Source organism: Telmatherina bonti (genome assembly GCF_933228915.1).
Source record: "Telmatherina bonti genome assembly, chromosome: 14".
Classification (NCBI taxonomy): Eukaryota; Metazoa; Chordata; class Actinopteri; order Atheriniformes; family Telmatherinidae; genus Telmatherina; species Telmatherina bonti.
In genome coordinates this window covers 7314087-7338538 of record NC_136612.1, presented here as the reverse complement: position 1 = coordinate 7338538, position 24452 = coordinate 7314087, and the positions used below count along the sequence as shown (strand labels likewise).

Sequence of the window (24452 nt, the reverse complement as noted above, 5' to 3'; positions counted from 1 at the left end):
ACCCCTCATGAAACACTGCTTTACGCCGCTGGACTTGTCTATTTACACCAACACAACTTCCTGAAACTAATTTGAGGGGAAACACTGTGAGAGGCTGAACTCTGCTTCCAAGAGGGGGGGTTGTGGGATCCATGCAGAAAGGGGTGGGAAAAGGGAAGGCTCAGGTTTCCAAAGTTCCTCTTCCTCCCGCTCAGACTTCATTCTTCTCGCCTCGGTTCTCCAGAGATGGTAGAGAAGATGAACTCGCTGGTAAAATGGCTGCTTATCGTTTTTGTCCTCATCTCGGCCATTCTGAACATAGTCCTGGTCTGCATTTACTCTGGCAGGATGCCCAAATGCTCCAGGCAGCGCGCGCACCCGCTGCGGCGCGAGCACGACGAGCGCAGCCTGGTGTTTGCAGATCTCTCCCGGGAGGAGTATGTCCAAGTCCAGCAGTTCATGCTGAAGCAGCATCTGAACATCTCCACCAGCCAGATCACCAAACCATCGGAGAACTTCTTGTTCCTGATCGACCTCTCTCCTCCCAGGAAGGCAGAAGCTCTGGCTTTCCTGGACAGGAAGGCTCCGAAGCCCACCAGAGAGGCCACCGTGGTGGTTTTCTTCGGCACAAAAAACTGCATCAGGGAGTACGTAGTGGGACCTCTTCCCCAGCCCACCTCCCTGAGGGACGTCACGCAGAAGCGCTACGGCATGGACCTGGCCCTCAACAAGCGCACCGTCACCATCGGGGAGTACCACCTGATGTTTGACTTCTTCCAGAGGGAGGTCTTCTCCAAGCTGGAGCAGCTCCTCAGGGAGAGCTTCGGCGTGGGGCCAGACAGACAACTGAATGTCTTCGAGCAGATGCCGCGTGGAGTCCGGTCTGGGGACAGGAAGACCTGGGTGTCTTTCTTCAGAGACATGAGTGGGATGTACATCCACCCGGTGGGCTTCGAGGTTCTGCTGAACCACGAGAGCCAGGACGCGTCCCAGTGGCGCGTGGAGCGGCTGCTGTACAACGGGAGATACTTCCAGTCTGTGGAGGAGCTGAGGGGGGAATATGAGAAGGGGAATGTGAAGAAAATAGTGTTCAGGGAGCCTCGGGACTACGGCTCCCTGAAGCCCAGGACGACGCCTCTCCAGATCGGCCCGCAGCAGTTTTACGCAGAGGGGGAGCGCTACAGCGTCCGGAACAACCAGGTCCTGTACCTGGACTGGAGCTTCGCCTTCGGGCTCAGCTCCCTCACCGGCATGAGGGTGTTTGATGTCCGCTTTCAGGACGAGCGGATCGTGTACGAGCTGAGCGTGCAGGAGGCCATGTCCGTGTACGGCTCCGTCACGCCCGGGATGATCCTGACCAAGTTTCTGGACTCCAGCATCGGGATCGGACGCTTTGCGCACGAGCTGGTCCGCGGAGTGGACTGTCCCTACCAGGCCACTTATGTGGACACGTACCGGTACATAGACGTCCCGGTTCCGGTCCGGTTCCGGAACTCCATCTGCATCTTTGAGCACAACCTGGGCCAGCCGCTGCGGAGACACTTCTCCGACTTCTTCCACAACAGCTACGGCGGGATGGCGAACAGCGCGCTGGTGTTCCGGACCATCACGGCCATCGGGAACTACGACTACATGTGGGACTTCATCTTCTACCAGAGCGGCTCGGTGGAGGCCAAGGTGCACGCGACAGGCTACATCTCTTCATCTTACCTGGTGGGTGGGAGCCTGAAACACGGACACCAGGTGGCGGAGAATGTCCTGGGAAACATCCACACACACTTCATCAACTTCAAGGTGGACCTGGACGTGTCTGGTGAGAAGCTGCATGTGGGCAGAATCTGCAGACAAAGAAAACACATGTGGACAACACACATGTCATACTTACATACTATATACATATATATATATATATATATATATATATATATATATATATATATATATATATATATATATATATATATATGAATGAAAGAATTTTCTGGCGGGATTTGGACAAGGGTAGAGTGACATAAACACTCTCTGACTTAACAAGAAACGAACAAAGAGAATCGCAAATTCTCTGTTTATCATAAACAGCAGTTATGCTACTGAGTGGGTTTGAGCCGGAGTGGGTCAGAAACCAGAAACGTCGTAGTTATTATAACAATAATAATAATAATAATAATAGTAATAATAAAATAATAATAATAATAATAACAATAATAATAGTAATAATAATAATAATAATAATAATAATAATAACGATAATAATAGTAGTAGTAGTAATAATAATAATAATAATAACCTTATTAGTGATGTTGAGTTTCTACCCATTTCAGTGGGTTTTAACTGGTGTTTCTGCTTATGCCAGATCATGGTTAAAGGCAGTTAAGTCATTTATTTATATATTAAATATATATATAAATATATATATTATTTATTATACCCTCCTACGACTTTTCAGTGTCAATTTTAATGTCCAGCAATGAGGCTTGAAGTTCATGAAAGTGTCTCCATGGTAGTTTGAATTTGATTTAGAACTTGCTGTGTTTGTTTTTTGTCATTTCTGTGCTATAAAACTATTAATCTATAGATCAATTTATAGATCTACATGTAAGTATCAGCCATGTTTTTGTCACATTTCTGAGTGACAAACTGACAGGAAGTCATGAAGGGAGTGCCACCACTTATTCTGTTCCACTGTAAAAATCCCAGATAAAATTTTGTTTAAAACAGAGTACATTTCAGTCATCTACAAGTAAAATGAAGAAGTCTTCCATGCATGTTTTCGTTGCCATTTTGACCAGATTTGTAGCTTTTTGTGGAGTTTAACATGACCAGCTCGGCGGTGGACTCGCATGTCCTTGTCTTCCTGCAGACAGCTTTGTCTGGTGTGTGTTTAGACATAAAGACTGCTGTATTCCTCCTGTTCTGCCTGGGAGTTTCTTGCTTGGTGGAATATTAAAAACAGTTTCTTCATTTGGTTCTTAATCACATTGTGAAACTAGAACTTGTGAATTTATTTCAAGATAATATTAATAGAGCAGCACCACTGTCACTGATTCCACTCTTGGTTCACTCTGGTGGTGATAAACCAAAGGCCACGGAAACATGGCAGTCAGTCCACAAAACAATCATTTATGATGAAAGATGAGTTCCAGAGTGTCGCATGTTGTTCCTGCAGCGTGATGTTGCTGGACCTGCTTCCTCCTGACGTCCAGTCCTCCACTAATGGACTTGTATCATTCCAGTTCTCTGGGTCCTGTTCAGAGCTGTACTGGAGCCTTTTCATGTGGACTTTCCTGTCCATGCATGCAGGACTTTTATCCTGATTAAGGTGGAACTTTGCAGGATTCCAGCTGCAACCAAACCTCTGCAGCTGGGAATGAAAACCGCAGACGCAGCTCTGCATGGGCACATCATTGCATTGCTTTGCCACATGGGGGCAGTGTTGCAACTGCGGGAGTTTGGCTTCATTGCTTTTTGTCATTATTTGTAATGTTGGAGAAGCACTGCAGTGTTTTACAGCATGGACTTGTAGCTTGTACAGCATGTGTTCGTTCAGTTAATGTGTTCCTCAGAGGGCTTCCTTTTAGATGAGTGTGTTTACCAAGTAAGCAGAAGTCAAGTCGCAGGTTGAAGCTGGGACTTTAGGTCTCAGGAGACCGCTGCTATAAAACATGGCATGACAGATATCTTTCTGAAACTACAGCCACGCAGCAGAGGGTTTAGTGTTCTGTGATATTCCAAAACCACCTCCAGACAACCTGGAAACGTCCACTGAGGAATTCATGACCATGTAGCTGAAAAACCCACAGAAACAAGCAAGAACAAAACCAAGCGGTTCTGATCGTAGCTAAACACGTTAACCAAACAGAAAAAGTCACATGACCTGTGAGAGGAGCAAGCTTCAGGCAAAATGATCAATATCCATGAGAATTTCTTCAACAGTGCCAGAAATGTCTCCACATCCAGAAGTGAGCAATAAAAGGAGGAAAGACAGCAGTGAGTTCAGCAGATGGAGACAACTGTTGCCATGGAGATGGACATGAAAATGAAAACACAGACCTGATGTCCTAGCCTGTGTGCGACAGACAGAGTCGTTAGTGCATTAACAGAGCGTCTGCAGAGCCTGGAGGTGTGATGGGTGCAATCAGAGGGATGGGGGGGTTTGTGGGGGGGGTAAAGCCACCGGGTGAAAGAAGTGGACATGCATAGCACACACACACACCCAACACACACTTCTCTGCTGCTGTTCAGAGCTGCAGCGTTGCCCGTTTGGTGAAAACACGTTTGCATCCTACATAAACCCCGTTTGCAGTGTTTGACCTGCTGATGATGATTGTTTCATCTCCTGCGCTTGTTGGGAATCCCGGCTGTGCACTAAGTCACACCAAGCCAGTCTCATGACGAAACTGTCGCCTTAAAACATGTCAGTTATGTAAGATGAGAGCATCTCCCCGTTTAAAGTCCAACACACAACGTCGGTGTGTGTATTCAACAGTAGTGTTTAGTCTGACGTACTCAGCTGCAAACTGGGTGAAGTAAAAATCTTTTGCAATGTCAAATTCTTCCTGGATATTTATTACCTTTAACCTTAAAGTCCAGTGCCCTAAGCGTCCACTTGATTTAATATGAAATTATTTGTCGTAATAATTTCAGTCTCCCTGTGAAACGACATGGTGACCCTGGAAGCACGAAGCACTCGGCGAGCGCAGACCTCCACCCGTGCTGTGAAAAAACCTTTTAAAGCTTCATGTGTCCTCAGTTCCTAACAGATCAACTCCTCAACTGAATGGAATTCATAAACAAGAGAAAAATCCACTCAGTTTCTTCCAAACAGGCAGATAAACGCAGGCAGAAGCATCACCTCCTGCGTGGGGAAAAGCAAAGAACAGGATGATATCATGTTTTAACTTTTCACCTCCCAGCATGTAAAATCAATCAACGCGACTTGACTTTATATCATGATTTAACAAAAGAGTTTTCCCGTGTAAATTTAGTCCACTAGGGGCGCCAAACCCCTAACTTCCCACAGACCTCACGACACTGTCGCCATATTATAGTCTCCATGATCCCCACCATGTCGATACAGAGGATTCCCTGTCCAGTTTAACTGGACAAGTCCCGCTCAGCCGGACCCTAACAAAGAAGGAAACACAAAGAATTACATCTGGATGATGTATTCACACACACACACACACACACACATCTTCCCTAGAGAGGAAAGATGAGGGGAATTGTAAGAGAAGCTGTAAAAGGTGTGAAACCTGGATGAGGTTCTGTGTAATGTGAACGTTTATGGTGCTGCCGTGTGATTGGCTCATTCAAACGTCTTAAACTGCAGTTTTATATCAAAGTTTGATGCTAAATCACCTGCTGGAGCACAGATCATGTCAGAACTTCACACTGACCTGCTGCCACGCATTACATCTGATTCCATCAGCCTGCTGCAGGGATCCCCAGTCCTGGCCCTGGTCCTGGTCCTGGTCCTGGTCCTGGTCCTGGTCCTAGTCCTGCAGAACCATCTGGTCCTCCAGAACCGTCTGGTCCTGCAGAACCGCCTGGTCCTGCAGAACTGTCCCGTCCTCCAGAACCGTCTGGTCCTGCAGAACCGCCTGGTCCTGCAGAACTGTCCCGTCCTCCAGAACCGGCTCGTCCTGCAGAACCGGCTCGTCCTCCAGAACCGTCTGGTCCTGCAGAACTGTCCCGTCCTCCAGAACCGGCTCGTCCTGCAGAACCATCTGGTCCTGCAAAACTGTCCCGTCCTCCAGAACCGGCTCGTCCTCCAGAACCGTCTGGTCCTGCAGAACTGTCCCGTCCTCCAGAACCGGCTCGTCCTGCAGAACCGCCTGGTCCTGCAGAACTGTCCCGTCCTCCAGAACCGGCTCGTCCTGCAGAACCGCCTGGTCCTGCAGAACTGTCCCGTCCTCCAGAACCGGCTCGTCCTGCAGAACCGCCTGGTCCTGCAGAACTGTCCCGTCCTCCAGAACCGGCTCGTCCTGCAGAACCGCCTGGTCCTGCAGTGTGTCTAACTGGGATCTGCTCCAGCTCCCAGAGACCCTGAACGTGATGAACTTGCACAGAACCTGAACGTGTTGCCATGTTTTTCTCTCTGCAGGTGTGAAGAACGTGTTTCAGACGAAAGACATGGAGTTTGTTAATGTGTCGTTGCCGTGGATGACGGACCACTACGCCATGGTTCCTCAGCTGGTGGAGAAGCAGCTCCACACAGAACAGGTCCACACTTCACTCACTTTGATCCACAGTTCATGTAAACTAAATCAAACATTTCAAACTACAGAGGAGAAAATATTCTCACATTTTAAAATCTCCTCCTCGGTCCCATGTTGCTCCCTGCTGGTCTGTCCGTCTGTTTGTCTGTCTGTCTGTCCTTCTGTCTGAGTTGGTGTCAGCAAGAAAAGATCCAACAGGAGAACAAAACAGAAGATGTAGCACAAACGTTGAAATTAAGAAATCAAAAGATAAATAAACAAAAGGATTGTTGATAAAACCATCATGTCCAGCTGTTGTACAGCAACACTGGTTTCCATCTGATCCCAGACATACTGGACTTTCAAAGATCAATAAAAGTATCCGTTACTGTCTCCATCCATCAGAGAACATCATGTTAGATATAAACATCATGTTGGACCAGTTTGTCTCTGGAGATCTATGATGTGCTATGTGTCCACTGTGTGTAGCATCTTATGTAATAATAATAATAATGATGATGATAATAATAACTAGAAAAAGCTAGTGTTGAAATAATAGCAACTGTGAATGCCCATTTATTGTACTGTGCTGATTGATTGAAATAAAATTGCATAAGTATAAGAAAGTGAAAAAAAAGGACAGCTGACATTTTTTTAATTGCCCCACATTGGGATAGAACCCATGAACTTATGTACTGAACCACACGGACTTACTCACTACGTCGCTAATACTCTTAGTTGCACCTTGGAAAAAGCGTTGAAATTTTTTGGGATGGGAACGCCTTTTTTCACTTCCAGCAGGGTGTAATTAGTGGGACTGCAAAAACATGTGCATGGTTGAACTAAATTCCAGTGAAGATGTGAAAGACTTTATTCAATGTGAAAAACTTTTTTTTTTTAAATGTGTTTAAGATTTATCAGTGTTGAAATGTTGCAGGGAGCATTGTTGGAAACAATCCTTCATATTTGACTGTGACATTTGTAAATAAATTCCTTTGCTCCTTAAAGTGTGCAGCTGAGACCAATAGTTCACATTAAGTAGCCTGCAGACCTGCACGCCGTCACACAAGCAACAACAGAGCTATATGTTAAATGCTGCATTTGAACCCATGCCTTGTATGTGTACCTGTGTCCTGGTGCACAAAATGGACCAATTGCTGAGCTGAATTCTGTTTTGTCCAATCACAGGAAATGATTTGCAAATTTGACAAAAACCTGAATAACTGGAAAAGTTTAAATGTTAGAAAGACCAAAAGACGCAGAACAGATCTCCTGAATGAGCTGAACAGTTTGATATTTGAATGGTTGAAGTGAGGCAAAAGGTGTAGGAGGAGTAGCATTTCAAACATTTTGCAGGAAAGACACTGGGGACGGGAAATTGATGAACCGGACACTGCAAACCGTTGCAGAGTTTTCATCTCATTATGCAAAAACTGACCAATCGCAGAGCTGCAGGGTTTGAGATGTAAACTACTGACGTGACCTGAACGGCACAGGAGGAGTAGCGCAGCAAAGTTTGGCGGAATAATAATAAAAATGGCAGAACAGGATCTCAATAATGTGAATACCCCCACAGACATTCACATTAATAATAACGGTACGACTTCACTTCAGGATGTCCTGTAGAGATTTCAGAGTAAAACCCATAGGTCACATGGTGTGTGTGAACAGTCAGTGTGATGTATTTTTACTGATGAATTAATTTATTGATGAGTTCCTCTGTCAGATTTTTCTCACATGGTGACAAACCTTCATCTCCAGCTTCAGCAATCATCTGGTAGTACTGATGTACACGCTTCATCTATTTGTATATATTTTAATTTGACCCCTGTGAACTTCAGCTGTCAGAGCAGACAGGAAACACAGTTCAGGTCACACAGCTTGAGGCTGATGATGAGAGGAGTTCTCAGTCACAGGAACCTGTTTTGTATTTTCTTCTTAACAGGAGGCCGCCCTCCGTTACGACACCAAGACGCCTCGCTACCTTCACATAGCCAGCAAAGCCAAAAACCGCTGGGGTCATCAGCGCTCCTACAGGCTGCAGGTCTTCAGCTTCGCAGGGGACCACTTACCAGAGAGCCAGCCTGAGGAGAAGTCCATGTCCTGGGCCAGGTAGGTACCAGTTTGTACTGGTGATAAGTTGGTTTTACTGGTTGGAAAGGCTCATCGATGTACAGGAAGTGTCATGATTCAGGAGATTTTCTCCACATCCTAAAGGATTTCTGTCCTAGTTCTTTAGTTTCAGTTCATCTCAGTTTATCTTTATTTGCACAGCATCATGTTGCGTTAAAGTCACCTGACCGCACTTTACAGACACAATCAATTTATTGTGATTAAATTACAGCAAATGTATTTTTCAGATATAAATGAATTCAGATTATAACTGTGTTCATGTAAACTAACTCATTAAATCGCCTGAGGAAACCAACGTAGCACATCAGATCTTTTTAATTTAATCCTCTATCCTGAGCTGCAAACCTGAAGGAAAACCTCTGTCAGAACCAGAACCATCTGCCTGGACTCCAGTTCTTCAGTCCAGCACTGGAGAAGACAGAAAGAAGAACCAACAAGCAGCATAACTGTCATCCAGGGATCCTGCTGCAAAAGAAGAGGAGAGGCGCAACTGAATGACGACAATGTCAAACGTTGTTCTGCTGCCAGGTTTCTGCAAGATGGCGACCGATGGTAGAGAGGAGGTCGCCGTCTCGCTGGCTGTGCTTCCATTCCTGCCTTTCCTTTTCCAGCTGGTCTCCTGCCTGCCTCTCTCTGAGACGGACTCCAGGAGGTGGTGAAGCTGAAGGCCTCGCCAGCGCCAAGGCCCCAGCCACTACAGCATTCCCACCTCCCACGCTGTCTGCTTCATGTTGGTGACACCAGATGGCTGTTGTTCCCGCGGCTCCTGGTTGTAGCACTGCTCCTGATCCTGTTGCAGAGCAAATCCCAGACCTGGAGCTCCTCCATTGGTCCCTGCTTGCCTGACATCTGGTCGTCTTCATGTGGACTTCCTGCTCCTCCATCCCTTGATGTCTCATGGTGTGCTCAGCTCAGGAGGGAACATCGCAGTCATCCTCCAGAGAGCTCCTTCCTGATGTGGCTTTGGGTCTGTTCGACCCCTGAATGAAATCAGAATGCAGTCGTGGGTTCTGTAATCTTTGCTACTGGTGATTTAACTAAACTAAACTAATCTAAGTTAGGTTTTGTCAATGGAAAGATAATGACTTGCTTTTGTTCATACCATTTATTGTTAGAGTGAATGCGACTGGGTTTGACTGGACAAACTGGTTTCCACACATCTAACAGTGCTGCGAGGAAGACCTATGCGCCTGCACATCGTGTTAAGTTTTTATTAATGTGCATGGAAACATCCTTTTTACATGCACATGGTTTATAAATGAGTTTTGAAATGAGTGTGAATTTATGTGATTCCTTTCCGACCTTCTAGAAGGATCTGTATTCTTATCTGCCCTTTCTGTTTAGGTATAAAGTTGCCATCACCAAGCATAAGGACTTGGAGCAAACCAGCAGCAGTCTGTACAGTCAAAATGACGTCTGGAACCCAGCAGTCGACTTCAGCAAGTTTATTGAAGACAATGAAAGCATCGTTGATGAAGTATATAAACTGGACCTGCATGTGCAGCCCTCATGTCAGAGAAGTTGTCAGGCTGCGTTGTCTGATGCTGAACTCCCTTCAGAGGGCAGAAAAATGTCAGATTACCAGCATCTTATGGCCACATTTTCCACTCACATCTCCTCCAAAATAAAAATAGACGCACTACATGAACATATTATTTAAGTTTGGCTGCATCACTGATAAATGATTTCATCCTGAACTTGGAGAAATGAAAAAAATCCTGCTTCATATGTAAAGAAAAACTTATATTTTAGGATAAAAATAAGGTCTTTATAAAAAAGAATAAATAAAGTCCTCAATATTTATGATTCTATTTGAAACATCAGTTTAGCTTAAAAACAGCAAGGCTAACTGACTAACAACCAGGCTAACAGTCAGGCTAAAAGCTAGGTTAATTGCTAGATCAGCAGCCAAGCTAACAACCTGGCTAACAGTCAGGCTAACATCTAAATTAACTACTAGATTAACAGCCAGGCTAATAACCAGGCTAAGAGCTAGGTTAAATGCTAGATCAACAACCAAGCTAACAACCAGGCTAACAGTCCGGCTAACAGCTAGATTAACTGCTTGATTAATAGCCAGACTAATAATCAGGCTAACAGTAAGGCTAACAGCCAAGTTAACTGCTAAATTAACAGCCAGGCAAACAACAAAGCTAACACTTAGGCTAACCACAAAACTACATACACGTGTCATTTAGTCTATTTCAAGGGATTTAGCTATCAGTCACTTGATGCAGAAAATGGTGCAATTCCACCAGAATTGGGTCAGTGTTGAGTTGTACAGCTGACCGGAAGCAAACGCCACAAACCACCAAATAAAAAGCGCTTGAAGAAGACGCAGAAGAAGTTAAGAAGAGCAGTAAAAAAAAAAATAAAAAAAAACCTTATTGAAACTAAATACTGTGTCTATTTTATATGTCAAGATTTTCTGAGGTGTGTCATGTAGAGTGTCAGCTTTAAATGAGATGAGTGAGTTAAATAATATTTTTGGTGTTTTTGCAGGATCTGGTTGCCTGGGTAACGACTGGTTTCCTACACATCCCTCATGCTGAGGACATCCCCAACACAGTCACAGTTGGAAATGGGGGTGGGGTTTTGCTGCGACCCCATAATTACTTTGATGAGGACCCGTCCATTAACTCTGCAGATGCAGTTCACTTCTACCCTGGAGCTGAAGACAGCTGTGAGAACAACAGGATGGCCTGCCTTGCTCAGGAGACCTGTGGCACCACCCTGGAGCCATTCACCTACCATGGTTTTGATGGTGTGATGAACTTTGAAGACTGGATTTGATTTGGTGTTCAGTGATACCAATGAAGCTGTGATGACTTCAGACATACAGTGGGAGTCTGACGCTGCACACTGTGTGTTAAGATTTTATTAATTTAATTTAGTAAATGTTTAATCTGTTACCTAAAAGGCCATTGGTGGTCATTTAGATCAACGTTCACTAAATTAAGTATCAACTTCCACCATCCACTTGATCAGATCCACCTCTCTAGTACCAGATTGGACCTGCTCTGTTCTCCAGAACCATCTAATTTTTGGTGAGACAGATGAAAAAAAGGTGATTGGCATGAAGCACTACAAAGTTGCTGCAGATTATACCAGCTGCACATCTATGATAAGAGTGTCCCGTTCCACCACATCATGATGAGAATCTCCCGTTCCACCTCATCACCATGAGAATCTCCGGTTCCACCTCATCACCATGAGAATCTCCCGTTCCACCACATCATGATGAGAATCTCCCGTTCCACCTCATCACCATGAGAATCTCCCGTTCCACCACATCATGATGAGAATCTCCCGTTCTACCTCATAACCATGAGAATCTCCCGTTCCACCACATCATGATGAGAATCTCCCGTTCCACCACATCACCATGAGAATCTCCCGTTCCACCACATCATGATGAGAATCTCCCGTTCTACCTCATAACCATGAGAATCTCCTGTTCCACCACATCATGATGAGAATCTCCCGTTCCACCACATCACCATGAGAATCTCCCGTTCCACCACATCATGATGAGAATCTCCCGTTCCACCTCATCACCATGAGAATCTTCCGTTGCACCTCATCATGATGAGAATCTCCCATTCCACCTCATCACCATGAGAATCTCCCGTTCCACCTCATCATGATGAGAATCTCCCGTTCCACCACATCACCATGAGAATCTCCCGTTCCACCTTATCACCATGAGAATCTACCGTTCCACCTCATCACCATGAGAATCTCCCGTTCCACCTCATCATGATGAGAATCTCCCGTTCCACCTCATCATGATGAGAATCTCCCGTTCCACCTCATCATGATGAGAATCTCCCGTTCCACCTCATCACCATGAGAATCTTCCGTTGCACCTCATCATGATGAGAATCTCCCATTCCACCTCATCACCATGAGAATCTCCCGTTCCACCTCATCATGATGAGAATCTCCCGTTCCACCACATCACCATGAGAATCTCCCGTTCCACCTTATCACCATGAGAATCTACCGTTCCACCTCATCACCATGAGAATCTCCCGTTCCACCTCATCATGATGAGAATCTCCCGTTCCACCTCATCATGATGAGAATCTCCCGTTCCACCTCATCATGATAAGAATCTCCAGTTCCACCTCATCACCATGAGAATCTCCCGTTCCACCGCATCATGATGAGAATCTCCCGTTCCACCACATCATGATGAGAATCTCCCGTTCCACCTCACCATGATGAGAATCTCCCGTTCCACCTCATTACCATGAGAATCTCCCGTTCCACCTCATCATGATGAGAATCTCCCGTTCCACCTCATCACCATGAGAATCTCCCGTTCCACCTCATCATGATGAGAATCTCCCGTTACACCTCATCATGATGAGAATCTCCCGTTCCACCACATCACCATGAGAATCTCCCGTTCCACCTCATCATGATGAGAATCTCCCTTTCCACCTCATCATGATGAGAATCTCCCGTTCCACCACATCACCATGAGAATCTCCCGTTCCACCTCATCATGATGAGAATCTCCCGTTCCACCTCATCATGATGAGAATCTCCCGTTCCACCTCATTACCATGAGAATCTCCCGTTCCACCTCATCATGATGAGAATCTTCAGTTCCACCTCATCACCATGAGAATCTCCCGTTCCACCTCATCATGATGAGAATCTCCCGTTCCACCACATCACCATGAGAATCTCCCGTTCCACCACATCACCATGAGAATCTCCCGTTCCACCTCATCATGATGAGAATCTCCCATTCCACCACATCACCATGAGAATCTCCCGTTCCACCTCATCATGATGAGAATCTCCCGTTCCACCTCATCATGATGAGAATCTCCCGTTCCACCTCATCATGATGAGAATCTCCCGTTCCACCTCATCACCATGAGAATCTCCCGTTCCACCTCATCATGATGAGAATCTCCCGTTCCACCACATCATGATGAGAATCTCCCGTTCCACCTCATCATGATGAGAATCTCCCGTTCCACCTCATCACCATGAGAATCTTCCGTTCCACCTCATCATGATGAGAGTCTCCCGTTCCACCTCATCACCATGAGCATCTCCCGTTCCACCTCATCATGATGAGAATCTCCCGTTCCACCACATCACCATGAGAATCTCCCGTTCCACCTTATCACCATGAGAATGTACCGTTCCACCTCATCACCATGAGAATCTCCCGTTCCACCTCATCATGATGAGAATCTCCCGTTCCACCTCATCATGATGAGAATCTCCCGTTCCACCTCATCATGATAAGAATCTCCAGTTCCACCTCATCACCATGAGAATCTCCCGATCCACCTCATCACCATGAGAATCTCCCGTTCCACCGCATCATGATGAGAATCTCCCGTTCCACCTCATCACCATGAGAATCTACCGTTCCACCTCATCACCATGAGAATCTCCCGTTCCACCTCATCATGATGAGAATCTCCCGTTCCACCACATCACCATGAGAATCTTGCGTTCCACCTCATCATGATGAGAATGTCCCGTTCCACCTCATCACCATGAGAATCTCCCGTTCCACCTCATCACCATGAGAATCTCCCGTTCCACCTCATCATGATGAGAATCTCCCGTTCCACCACATCACCATGAGAATCTCGCGTTCCACCTCATCATGATGAGAATGTCCCGTTCCACCTCATCACCATGAGAATCTCCCGTTCCACCTCATCATGATGAGAATGTCCCGTTCCACCTCATCACCATGAGAATCTCCCGTTCCACCTCATCACCATGAGAATCTCCCGTTCCACCTCATCACCATGAGAATCTCCCGTTCCACCTCATCATGATGAGAATCTCCCGTTCCACCTCATCATGATGAGAATCTCCTGTTCCACCTCATCATGATAAGAATCTCCAGTTCCACCTCATCACCATGAGAATCTACCGTTCCACCTCATCACCATGAGAATCTCCCGTTCCACCTCATCACGATGAGAATCTCCCGTTCCACCTCATCACCATGAGAATCTCCCGTTCCACCTCATCACGATGAGAATCTCCCGTTCCACCTCATTACCATGAGAATCTCCCGTTCCACCTCATCACGATGAGAATCTCCCGTTCCACCTCATCACCATGAGAATCTCCCGTTCCACCTCATCATGATGAGAATCTCCCGTTCCACCTCATCACCATGAGAATCTCCCGTTCCACCTCATCATGATGAGAATCTCCCGTTCCACCTCATCACCATGAGAATCTCCCGTTCCACCTCATCATGATGAGAATCTCCCGTTCCACCTCATCACCATGAGAATCTCCCGTTCCACCTCATCATGATGAGAATCTCCCGTTCCACCTCATCACGATGAGAATCTCCCGTTCCACCTCATCATGATGAGAATCTCCCGTTCCACCTCATCATGATGAGAATCTCCCGTTCCACCACATCACCATGAGAATCTCCCGTTCCACCTTATCACCATGAGACTCTCCCGTTCCACCTCATCACCATGAGAATCTCCCGTTCCACCTCATCATGATGAGAATCTCCCGTTCCACCTCATCACCATGAGAATCTTCCGTTCCACCTCATAATGATGAGAATCTCCCGTTCCACCTCATCACCATGAGAATCTCCCGTTCCACCTCATCATGATGAGAATCTCCCGTTCCACCACATCACCATGAGAATCTCCCGTTCCACCTTATCACCATGAGAATCTCCCGTTCCACCTCATCACCATGAGAATCTCCCGTTCCACCTCATCATGATGAGAATCTCCCGTTCCACCACATCACCATGAGAATCTCCCGTTCCACCTCATCATGATGAGAATCTCCCGTTCCACCTCATCATGATGAGAATCTCCCGTTCCACCTCATTACCATGAGAATCTCCCGTTCCACCTCATCATGATAAGAATCTCCAGTTCCACCTCATCACTATGAGAATCTACCGTTCCACCTCATCACCATGAGAATCTCCCGTTCCACCTCATCATGATGAGAATCTCCCGTTCCACCACATCACCATAAGAATCTCCCGTTCCACCTCATCATGATGAGAATCTCCCGTTCCACCTCATCATGATGAGAATCTCCCGTTCCACCACATCACCATGAGAATCTCCCGTTCCACCTCATCACCATGAGAATCTCCCGTTCCACCTCATCATGATGAGAATCTCCCGTTCCACCTCATCATGATGAGAATCTCCCGTTCCACCTCATCATGATAAGAATCTCCAGTTCCACCTCATCATGATGAGAATCTCCCGTTCCACCTCATCATGATAAGAATCTCCAGTTCCACCTCATCACCATGAGAATCTACCGTCCCACCTCATCACCATGAGAATCTCCCGTTCCACCTCATCACCATGAGAATCTCCCGTTCCACCTCATCATGATGAGAATCTCCCATTCTACCTCATCACCATGAGAATCTCCCGTTCCACCTCATCACCATGAGAATCTCCCGTTGCACCTCATCATGATGAGAATCTCCCGTTCCACCTCATCACCATGAGAATCTCCCGTTCCACTTCATCATGATGAGAATCTCCCGTTCCACCTCATCACCATGAGAATCTCCCGTTCCACCTCATCATGATGAGAATCTCCCGTTCCACCTCATCATGATGAGAATCTCCCGTTCCACCTCATCACCATGAGAATCTCCCGTTCCACCTCATCATGATGAGAATCTCCCGTTCCACCACATCATGAGGAGAATCTCCCGTTCCACCTCATCACCATGAGAATCTCCCGTTCTACTTCATCATGATGAGAATCTCCCGTTCCACCTCATCACCATGAGAATCTCCCGTTCCACCTCATCACGATGAGAATCTCCCGTTCCACCACATCACCATGAGAATCTCCCGTTCCACCTCATCATGATGAGAATCTCCCGTTCCACCTCATCATGATGAGAATCTCCCGTTCTACCTCATCACCATGAGAATCTCCCGTTCCACCTCATCACCATGAGAATCTCCCGTTCCACCTCATCACCATGAGAATCTCCCGTTCCACCTCATCACCATGAGAATCTCCCGTTCTACTTCATCATGATGAGAATCTCCCGTTCCACCTCATCACCATGAGAATCTCCCGTTCCACCTCATCATGATGAGAATCTCCCGTTCCACCTCATCACCATGAGAATCTCCCGTTCCACCTCATCATGATGAGAATCTCCCGTTCCACCTCATCATGATGAGAATCTCCCGTTCCACCTCATCACCATGAGAATCTCCCGTTCCACCTCATCACCATGAGAATCTCCCGTTCCACCTCATCATGATGAGAATCTCCCGTTCCACCACATCATGATGAGAATCTCCCGTTCCACCTCATCACCATGGGAATCTCCCGTTCCACCACATCATGATGAGAATCTCCCGTTCCACCACATCATGAAGAGAATCTCCCGTTCCACCTCATCACCATGGGAATCTCCCGTTCCACCACATCATGATGAGAATCTCCCGTTCCACCTCATCATGATGAGAATCTCCCGTTCCACCTCATCATGATGAGCATCTTCCGTTCCACCTCATCACCATGAGAATCTCCCGTTCCACCTCATCATGATGAGAATCTCCCGTTCCACCACATCATGATGAGCATCTCCCGTTCCACCTCATCACCATGAGAATCTCCCGTTCCACCTCATCACCATGAGAATCTCCCGTTCCACCTCATCACCATGAGAATCTCCCGTTCCACCTCATCACCATGAGAATCTCCCGTTCCACCTCATCACCATGAGAATCTCCCGTTCCACCTCATCACCATGAGAATCTCCCGTTCCACCTCATCACCATGAGAATCTCCCGTTCCACCTCATCACCATGAGAATCTCCCGTTCCACCTCATCACCATGAGAATCTCCCGTTCCACCACATCACCATGAGAATCTCCCGTTCCACCTCATCATGATGAGAATCTCCCGTTCCACCACATCACCATGAGAATCTCCCGTTCCACCACATCATGATGAGAATCTCCCGTTCCACCTCATCATGATGAGAATCTCCCGTTCCACCTCATCACCATGATAATCTGCCGTTCCACCTCATCACCATGAGAATCTCCCGTTCCACCTTATCACCATGAGAATCTCCCGTTCCACCTCATCATGATGAGAATCTCCCGTTCCACCTCATCACCATGAGAATCTCCTTTTCCACCGCATCATGATGAGAATCTCCCGTTCCACCTCATCATGATGAGAATCTCCCGTTCCACCTCATCACCATGAGAATCTCCAGTTCCACCTCATCATGATGAGAATCTCCCGTTCCACCTCATCACCATGATAATCTCCCGTTCCACCTCATCACCATGAGAATCTCCCGTTCCACCTCATCATGATGAGAATCTCCCGTTCCACCTCATCACCATGAGAATCTCCCGTTCCACCTCATCATGATGAGAATCTCCCGTTCCACCTCATCACCATGAGAATCTCCCGTTCCACCTCATCACCATGAGAATCTCCCGTTCCACCTCATCATGATGAGAATCTCCCGTTCCACCTCATTACCATGAGAATCTCCCGTTCCACCTCATCATGATGAGAATCTCCCGTTCCACCTCATCACCATGAGAATCTCCCGTTCCACCTCATCATGATGAGAGTCTCCCGTTCCACCTCATCACCATGAGAATCTACCGTTCCACCTCATCACCATGAGAATCTCCCGTTCCACCTCATCATGATGAGAATCTCCCGTTCCACCTCATCATGATGAGAATCTCCCGTTCCACCTCATTACCATGAGAATCTCCCGTTCCACCTCATCATGATAAGAATCTCCAGTTCCACCTCATCACTATGATAATCTACCGTTCCACCTCATCACCATGAGAATCTCCCGTTCCACCTCATCATGATGAGAATCTCCCGTTCCACCACATCACCATGAGAATCTCCCGTTCCACCTCATCATGATGAGAATCTCCCGTTCCACCTCATCATGATGAGAATCTCCCGTTCCACCTCATCACCATGAGAATCTCCCGTTCCACCTCATCATGATGAGAATCTCCCGTTCCACCTCATCACCATGAGAATCTCCCGTTCCACCTCATCACCATGAGAATCTCCCGTTCCACCTCATCATGATGAGAATCTCCCGTTCCACCTCATTACCATGAGAATCTCCCGTTCCACCTCATCATGATGAGAATCTCCCGTTCCACCTCATCACCATGAGAATCTCCCGTTCCACCTCATCATGATGAGAGTCTCCCGTTCCACCTCATCACCATGAGAATCTACCGTTCCACCTCATCACCATGAGAATCTCCCGTTCCACCTCATCATGATGAGAATCTCCCGTTCCACCTCATCATGATGAGAATCTCCCGTTCCACCTCATTACCATGAGAATCTCCCGTTCCACCTCATCATGATAAGAATCTCCAGTTCCACCTCATCACTATGATAATCTACCGTTCCACCTCATCACCATGAGAATCTCCCGTTCCACCTCATCATGATGAGAATCTCCCGTTCCACCACATCACCATGAGAATCTCCCGTTCCACCTCATCATGATAAGAATCTCCCGTTCCACCTCATCACCATGAGAATCTCCCGTTCCACCTCATCATGATGAGAATCTCCCGTTCCACCTCATCACCATGAGAATCTCCCGTTCCACCTCATCACCATGAGAATCTCCCGTTCCACCTCATCATGATGAGAATCTCCCGTTCCACCTCATTACCATGAGAATCTCCCGTTCCACCTCATCATGATGAGAATCTCCCGTTCCACCTCATCACCATGAGAATCTCCCGTTCCACCTCATCATGATGAGAGTCTCCCGTTCCACCTCATCACCATGAGAATCTACCGTTCCACCTCATCACCATGAGAATCTCCCGTTCCACCTCATCATGATGAGAATCTCCCGTTCCACCTCATCATGATGAGAATCTCCCGTTCCACCTCATTACCATGAGAATCTCCCGTTCCACCTCATCATGATAAGAATCTCCAGTTCCACCTCATCACTATGATAATCTACCGTTCCACCTCATCACCATGAGAATCTCCCGTTCCACCTCATCATGATGAGAATCTCCCGTTCCACCACATCACCATGAGAATCTCCCGTTCCACCTTATCACCATGAGAATCTACCGTTCCACCTCATCACCATGAGAATCTCCCGTTCCACCTCATCATGATGAGAATCTCCCGTTCCACCTCATCATGATGAGAATCTCCCGTTTCACCTCATCATGATAAGAATATCCAGTTCCACCTCATCATGATAAGAATATCCAGTTCCACCTCATCACCATGAGAATCTACCGTTCCACCTCATCACCATGAGAATCTCCCGTTCCACCTCATCACCATGATAATCTACCGTTCCACCTCATCACCATGAGAATCTCCCGTTCCACCTCATCATGATGAGAATCTCCCGTTTCACCTCATCATGATAAGAATATCCAGTTCCACCTCATCACCATGAGAATCTACCGTTCCACCTCATCACCATGAGAATCTCCCGTTCCACCTCATCACCATGAGAATCTCCCGTTCCACCTCATCACCATGAGAATCTCCTGTTCCACCTCATCATGATGATAATCTCCCGTTCCACCTCATCACCATGAGAATCTCCCGTTCCACCTCATCATGATGAGAATCTCCCGTTCCACCTCATCATGATGAGAATCTCCCGTTCCACCTCATCACCATGAGAATCTCCCGTTCCACCTCATCACCATGAGAATCTCCCGTTCCACCTCATCACCATGAGAATCTCCCGTTCCACCTCATCACCATGAGAATCTCCCGTTCCACCTCATCACCATGAGAATCTCCTGTTCCACCTCATCATGATGATAATCTCCCGTTCCACCTCATCACCATGAGAATCTCCCGTTCCACCTCATCATGATGAGAATCTCCCGTTCCACCTCATCACGATGAGATTCTCCCGTTCCACCTCATCATGATGAGAATCTCCCGTTCCACCTCATCACCATGAGAATCTCCCGTTCCACCTCATCATGATGAGAATCTCCCGTTCCACCTTATCACCATGAGAATCTCCCGTTCCACCTCATCATGATGAGACTCTCCCGTTCCACCTCATCACCATGAGAATCTCCCGTTCCACCTCCAGCAGATTCTGATCATACCATGTGAATGTGGAGCTGAACTGGAGACTCATCAGACCAGCAACGTTTCTCCATCTTCTATTGTCCAGTTCTGGTGAGTCTGTGAGAATTGTAGCCTCAGTTTCCTGTTCTTACTGACAGGAGGGAACCCGGTGTGGTCTTCTGCTGCTGGACACCATCTGCTTCCAGGCTGGACGGGTTGTGTGATCAAAGATGATGTTCTGCATATTTTGGATGGAACCAGTGCTTTCTGGACTTCCTGTTGTCTTTATCATGTCCAACCATTCTGTCCATTCTCCTCTGACCTCTGTGAAAATCCAGTAAATACAACCTTGGATCTCCTTTCGTCCTCATCCTGATGCTCAGTGTGGACATCAGCAGGTTGTCTTCACCATGTCTACATGACTACATGCATTGAGATGCTGTCATGTGATTGGCTGGTTAGATATTTGTGCAAACAGGTCCTTGAACAGGTAGAGCTGATAAAGTGGATGAAGAGCGTGCACTGATGTATCTGTCATGTATAATACCAACTCTTCGTTTATTTTGTTTTGTATCCTATCAAATGTCTCTCCTCATGCATTATTAACTCTTTTCTTTGATTATATTATAAACACATCTGCATATAGGTTTGACATATTGAGTTGGTCCCACCCACATTTAAATTCAAGTATCCACAAATAACCTGTATCTAAGTGTGGTGAGAATTCTGCAAAATAAAGATGAACATAGTTGTGTTTTATAAGCTTTATTCCTGTAAAGACTGTTTCTGTACGAGCAGCAAAATGCAGCGAAGCATCATTTTAACACGTGGAGAAGGACAAAGGAGTTATTTGACATAAGCTAAAGAATAGATGTGAGAATTAGACACAAGAATTTATATTTATGTTAGAATCAGAGCACATACACCTGGTTACACCTGATGACAGTTTAATGCATTAACACATAAACAGCAAAGCTAGTTAACAGTAAAAATCTTAATTTGGCATTTCCTCAATGAGAGGCATTGGTTTTGTCCATTTGGTTTTTTGTCACAGTGGTAAACTAAATTTATCAAAAACCAGCTTTGACTCCTTTTTCCAGAACACATTGGGTCATTTTCAAGCCTTACATTTAGCAGTTTTATCTTTTGGTGGCCAAAAATGAAGTTATTTCTCACGTTAAAAGTCTGAATGTGGTATGATCTTCAGGGAAAGCTGATTTTGGCAATGGTGAACAGAAAATACTACAACACCCTTACATTCCCGTGGTTTATTCCAACATTTTTACTGTTTCACACATTTTAAGCATATTTAACACATTTATGTGTCGTTGTAAAGCTGCTTTTAGTTGTTTTTTCATTTAAAGAAATGCTTCAAATGAGAACTTCTCCACCTTTCAGTATGAGACACAAACACTTCATCATAACATCTATGACAGAGCTCTTCAACGCTGGATTTATACTGATGTGGCCTGCGCATACAACAACTGATGGGGGTGAAATTTACTCCGGCACTCGAGTGAAGGGTACAGCGCCGTGTAGCGCCATTCTCTTCCACAGTTACTGGACAAATTCAGCAAGAAGCTCCAGAAACATAGGAATGCACATTGATGACTGCCTAATCATGGTGCATGCAGGGGTGCATGTAGGGTCCAGAAGAGGTGTGCATCAAGCCTCCACAGACTTACCTGGAGCACATGTCAGCAGGTTGTTCCTTGTTGCCTTTAAGTAGAACTAATTTAAAACGGAAGACAGTAAATTACAGAGCAATGGTGGCATGGAATACATTAACAGATTCTTTTATTTTAGAGAACAATATGGAGAGCTTTAAAAAGAGACAAAGTATTTTTGTTGGTAAAAATAATACTGTGGTGATCTTTTTATGTTGAGACGATGGGATCATTTCTAAACAGAAACAGTGGCTTGTAAACATAATGCCACTGTGTTGGCTGTGATGTCTTGAACTTTGAGTAAGTGCTTTTGTGTTTGGTGTCTGTTGTTTGTATGTATATTTATTTTAAGCTAATGCTGTAATAAGATGTGGAGACCCCAGGAGGAGTAGCGGCTGTGAATTAACAGCAGCTAATGGGGATCTGCTGCGATGGACTGGCAAGCTGTCCAGGGCGTACCCTGCCTGTCGCCCAAAGCCTGCAGGGATAGGCTCCAGCTTCCCCGCGACCCTTCATCAGACTAAGCAGTTATAATGAATGAATGAATGATGGGGATCTGATAAACAAAACAAAACATAGCCTCATGGTTATGCTGCAACTGACCTTATGCAGATGAATCCATCTTAAATTAGAACCCAGCCTAGAAATTCTGTCCATGAAAGGGCCGCCTTGGCGGAGTCCAACTCTCACTGGAAACGACTCCAACTTACTGCCGGCAATGCGAACCAAGCTCTGACACCTGTCGTACAGGGACCGGACAGCTCGTACAAGGGGGTCCGGTACCCCATACTCCCAGAAAACCTCCCACAGGAGCCCCCGGGGGGGCATCGTCCGATCATTTCTCCACACCAACAAGGCGTCATATGAAAGCAGAGACTCTGCTGGCTACAGAGACGTCCGTCTCTTCACTGTGAGGCAGAAACTCTGGAAGACATCTGTCTCTTGTTAGAAATGAATGATGAAGGTCCTGCTAGTTTCCATGGAGATGAAGGTCCTTTATTTTTTAGGTTGTATAGTGAAGTGCCTTCAGATCTTTCTGGACCCTCATGGTGTTTCTTTGGTGAATGTGGAGTCTATCCCTGGATTCTCCTGACTGACCATTGATAGAGGTTTCCCTCATCATCATCGTCAGACATCACTTCACTCTTAGGACTAGTTAAATCCTAAGACCATTGCACCCATTCTTAGCATTTTCCTACATACTACTGACCTGACTGAAGTCACACTGACACAGTGAGACATGGAATCTGACACTTCTGTCATCTCACTGTCTTAGATTCATTTTGAGACCAAGATTACACATTCAACTCTTGTAGTTGTGAAGATTCACATCATTTAGTTTGTGTCAACCCCCCCCCCCCCCCTGTCGATAACAGGAAGGGGAGGAGGACGTTGGGTTCAACGCTGCATCATTTAGCCAGAAGCTGCTGTGTGATTGCAGCAGCAGCAGGACTAACCTCACCCTCCTCTCGTCCTCATACTCTCCTCTCCTTTGTTTAATGAACCTAACCATGTTGTGATCAGAACTGGGATCATATGTTGCAGTTCTACATAGATCAGTGGGGGCTACATAGACAGTTAAGGCTCTGAGAGAGGGAGCAGAAAGAGGAGATGAATCAGGGGGAGGGAGGGGACACTGCAGCATTTTCTGCTGTGAAGTTCCTTCATTTGGCCTTTAGATGCTGCTGTTCACCACCTGCAGAAACACATGCAGGTAGCAGGAGCTGCAGCACACTGCTTCACAACTTTCACTCACGTTCTCCTCCATGGTCTTCCAGTTGGCTCCTAGTAACTACTAAACACAATGTTTTAGTGTAGGTTACATTTTGGAGTCTTGATTTGAGAAAAACTTGGAGAACAATTGACAGTTTTTAACTAGAGTGGATGTGTTTCTGTCTTATATGAGTATTTTTCAACAAAACAGGTGATTATTAGTCATGTGATCAATAAGTCTGTAAGTTTCCCAATGTGGACTGATAAAGGATGATCTTATCTTATCTTATCTTGTCTTATCTTGTCTTGTCTGTCTTGTCTTGTCTTGTCTTGTCTGTCTGTCTGTCTGTCTGCCTGCCTGTCGCGTCGCGTCGCGTGACGTGTCGTGATGTGTCGTGACGTGTCGTGTCGTGACGTGACGTGACGTGTCGTGACGTGTCGTGTCGTGACGTGACGTGTCGTGTCGTGACGTGACGTGTCGTGTCGTGTCGTGTCGTGACGTGACGTGACGTGTCGTGTCGTGACGTGACGTGACGTGTCGTGACGTGTCGTGTCGTGTCGTGACGTGTCGTGTCGTGACGTGACGTGTCGTGTCGTGTCGTGTCGTGACGTGTCGTGTCGTGTCGTGACGTGACGTGACGTGAC

General features: G+C 46.3%; 1 protein-coding gene across 1 annotated transcript; it reads left to right on the top strand.

The window, feature by feature from the left end:
* Positions 1 to 220: 220 nt before the first annotated feature.
* aoc2 (amine oxidase copper containing 2) lies at positions 221 to 11590 on the top strand. The gene is made up of 5 exons (XM_079253436.1): positions 221 to 1792; positions 6083 to 6201; positions 8122 to 8288; positions 9654 to 9786; positions 10812 to 11590. The coding sequence occupies exons 1-5, from the start codon at positions 226 to 228 to the stop codon at positions 11100 to 11102; spliced, it is 2277 nt and encodes a 758-aa protein (XP_079109562.1). The 5' UTR covers positions 221 to 225; the 3' UTR covers positions 11103 to 11590.
* The last annotated feature ends 12862 nt before the right edge of the window (positions 11591 to 24452 follow it).

Bases quoted from the DNA above. Each gene is read 5' to 3' on its own strand.
- aoc2 (XM_079253436.1), top strand. From the start codon at position 226: ATGGTAGAGAAGATGAACTCGCTGGTAAAATGGCTGCTTATCGTTTTT. The intron at 1,793-6,082 runs GTGAGAAGCTGC...TTCTCTCTGCAG, and splicing joins GGTGGACCTGGACGTGTCTG to GTGTGAAGAACGTGTTTCAG. The intron at 9,787-10,811 runs GTATATAAACTG...GTGTTTTTGCAG, and splicing joins ATGAAAGCATCGTTGATGAA to GATCTGGTTGCCTGGGTAAC.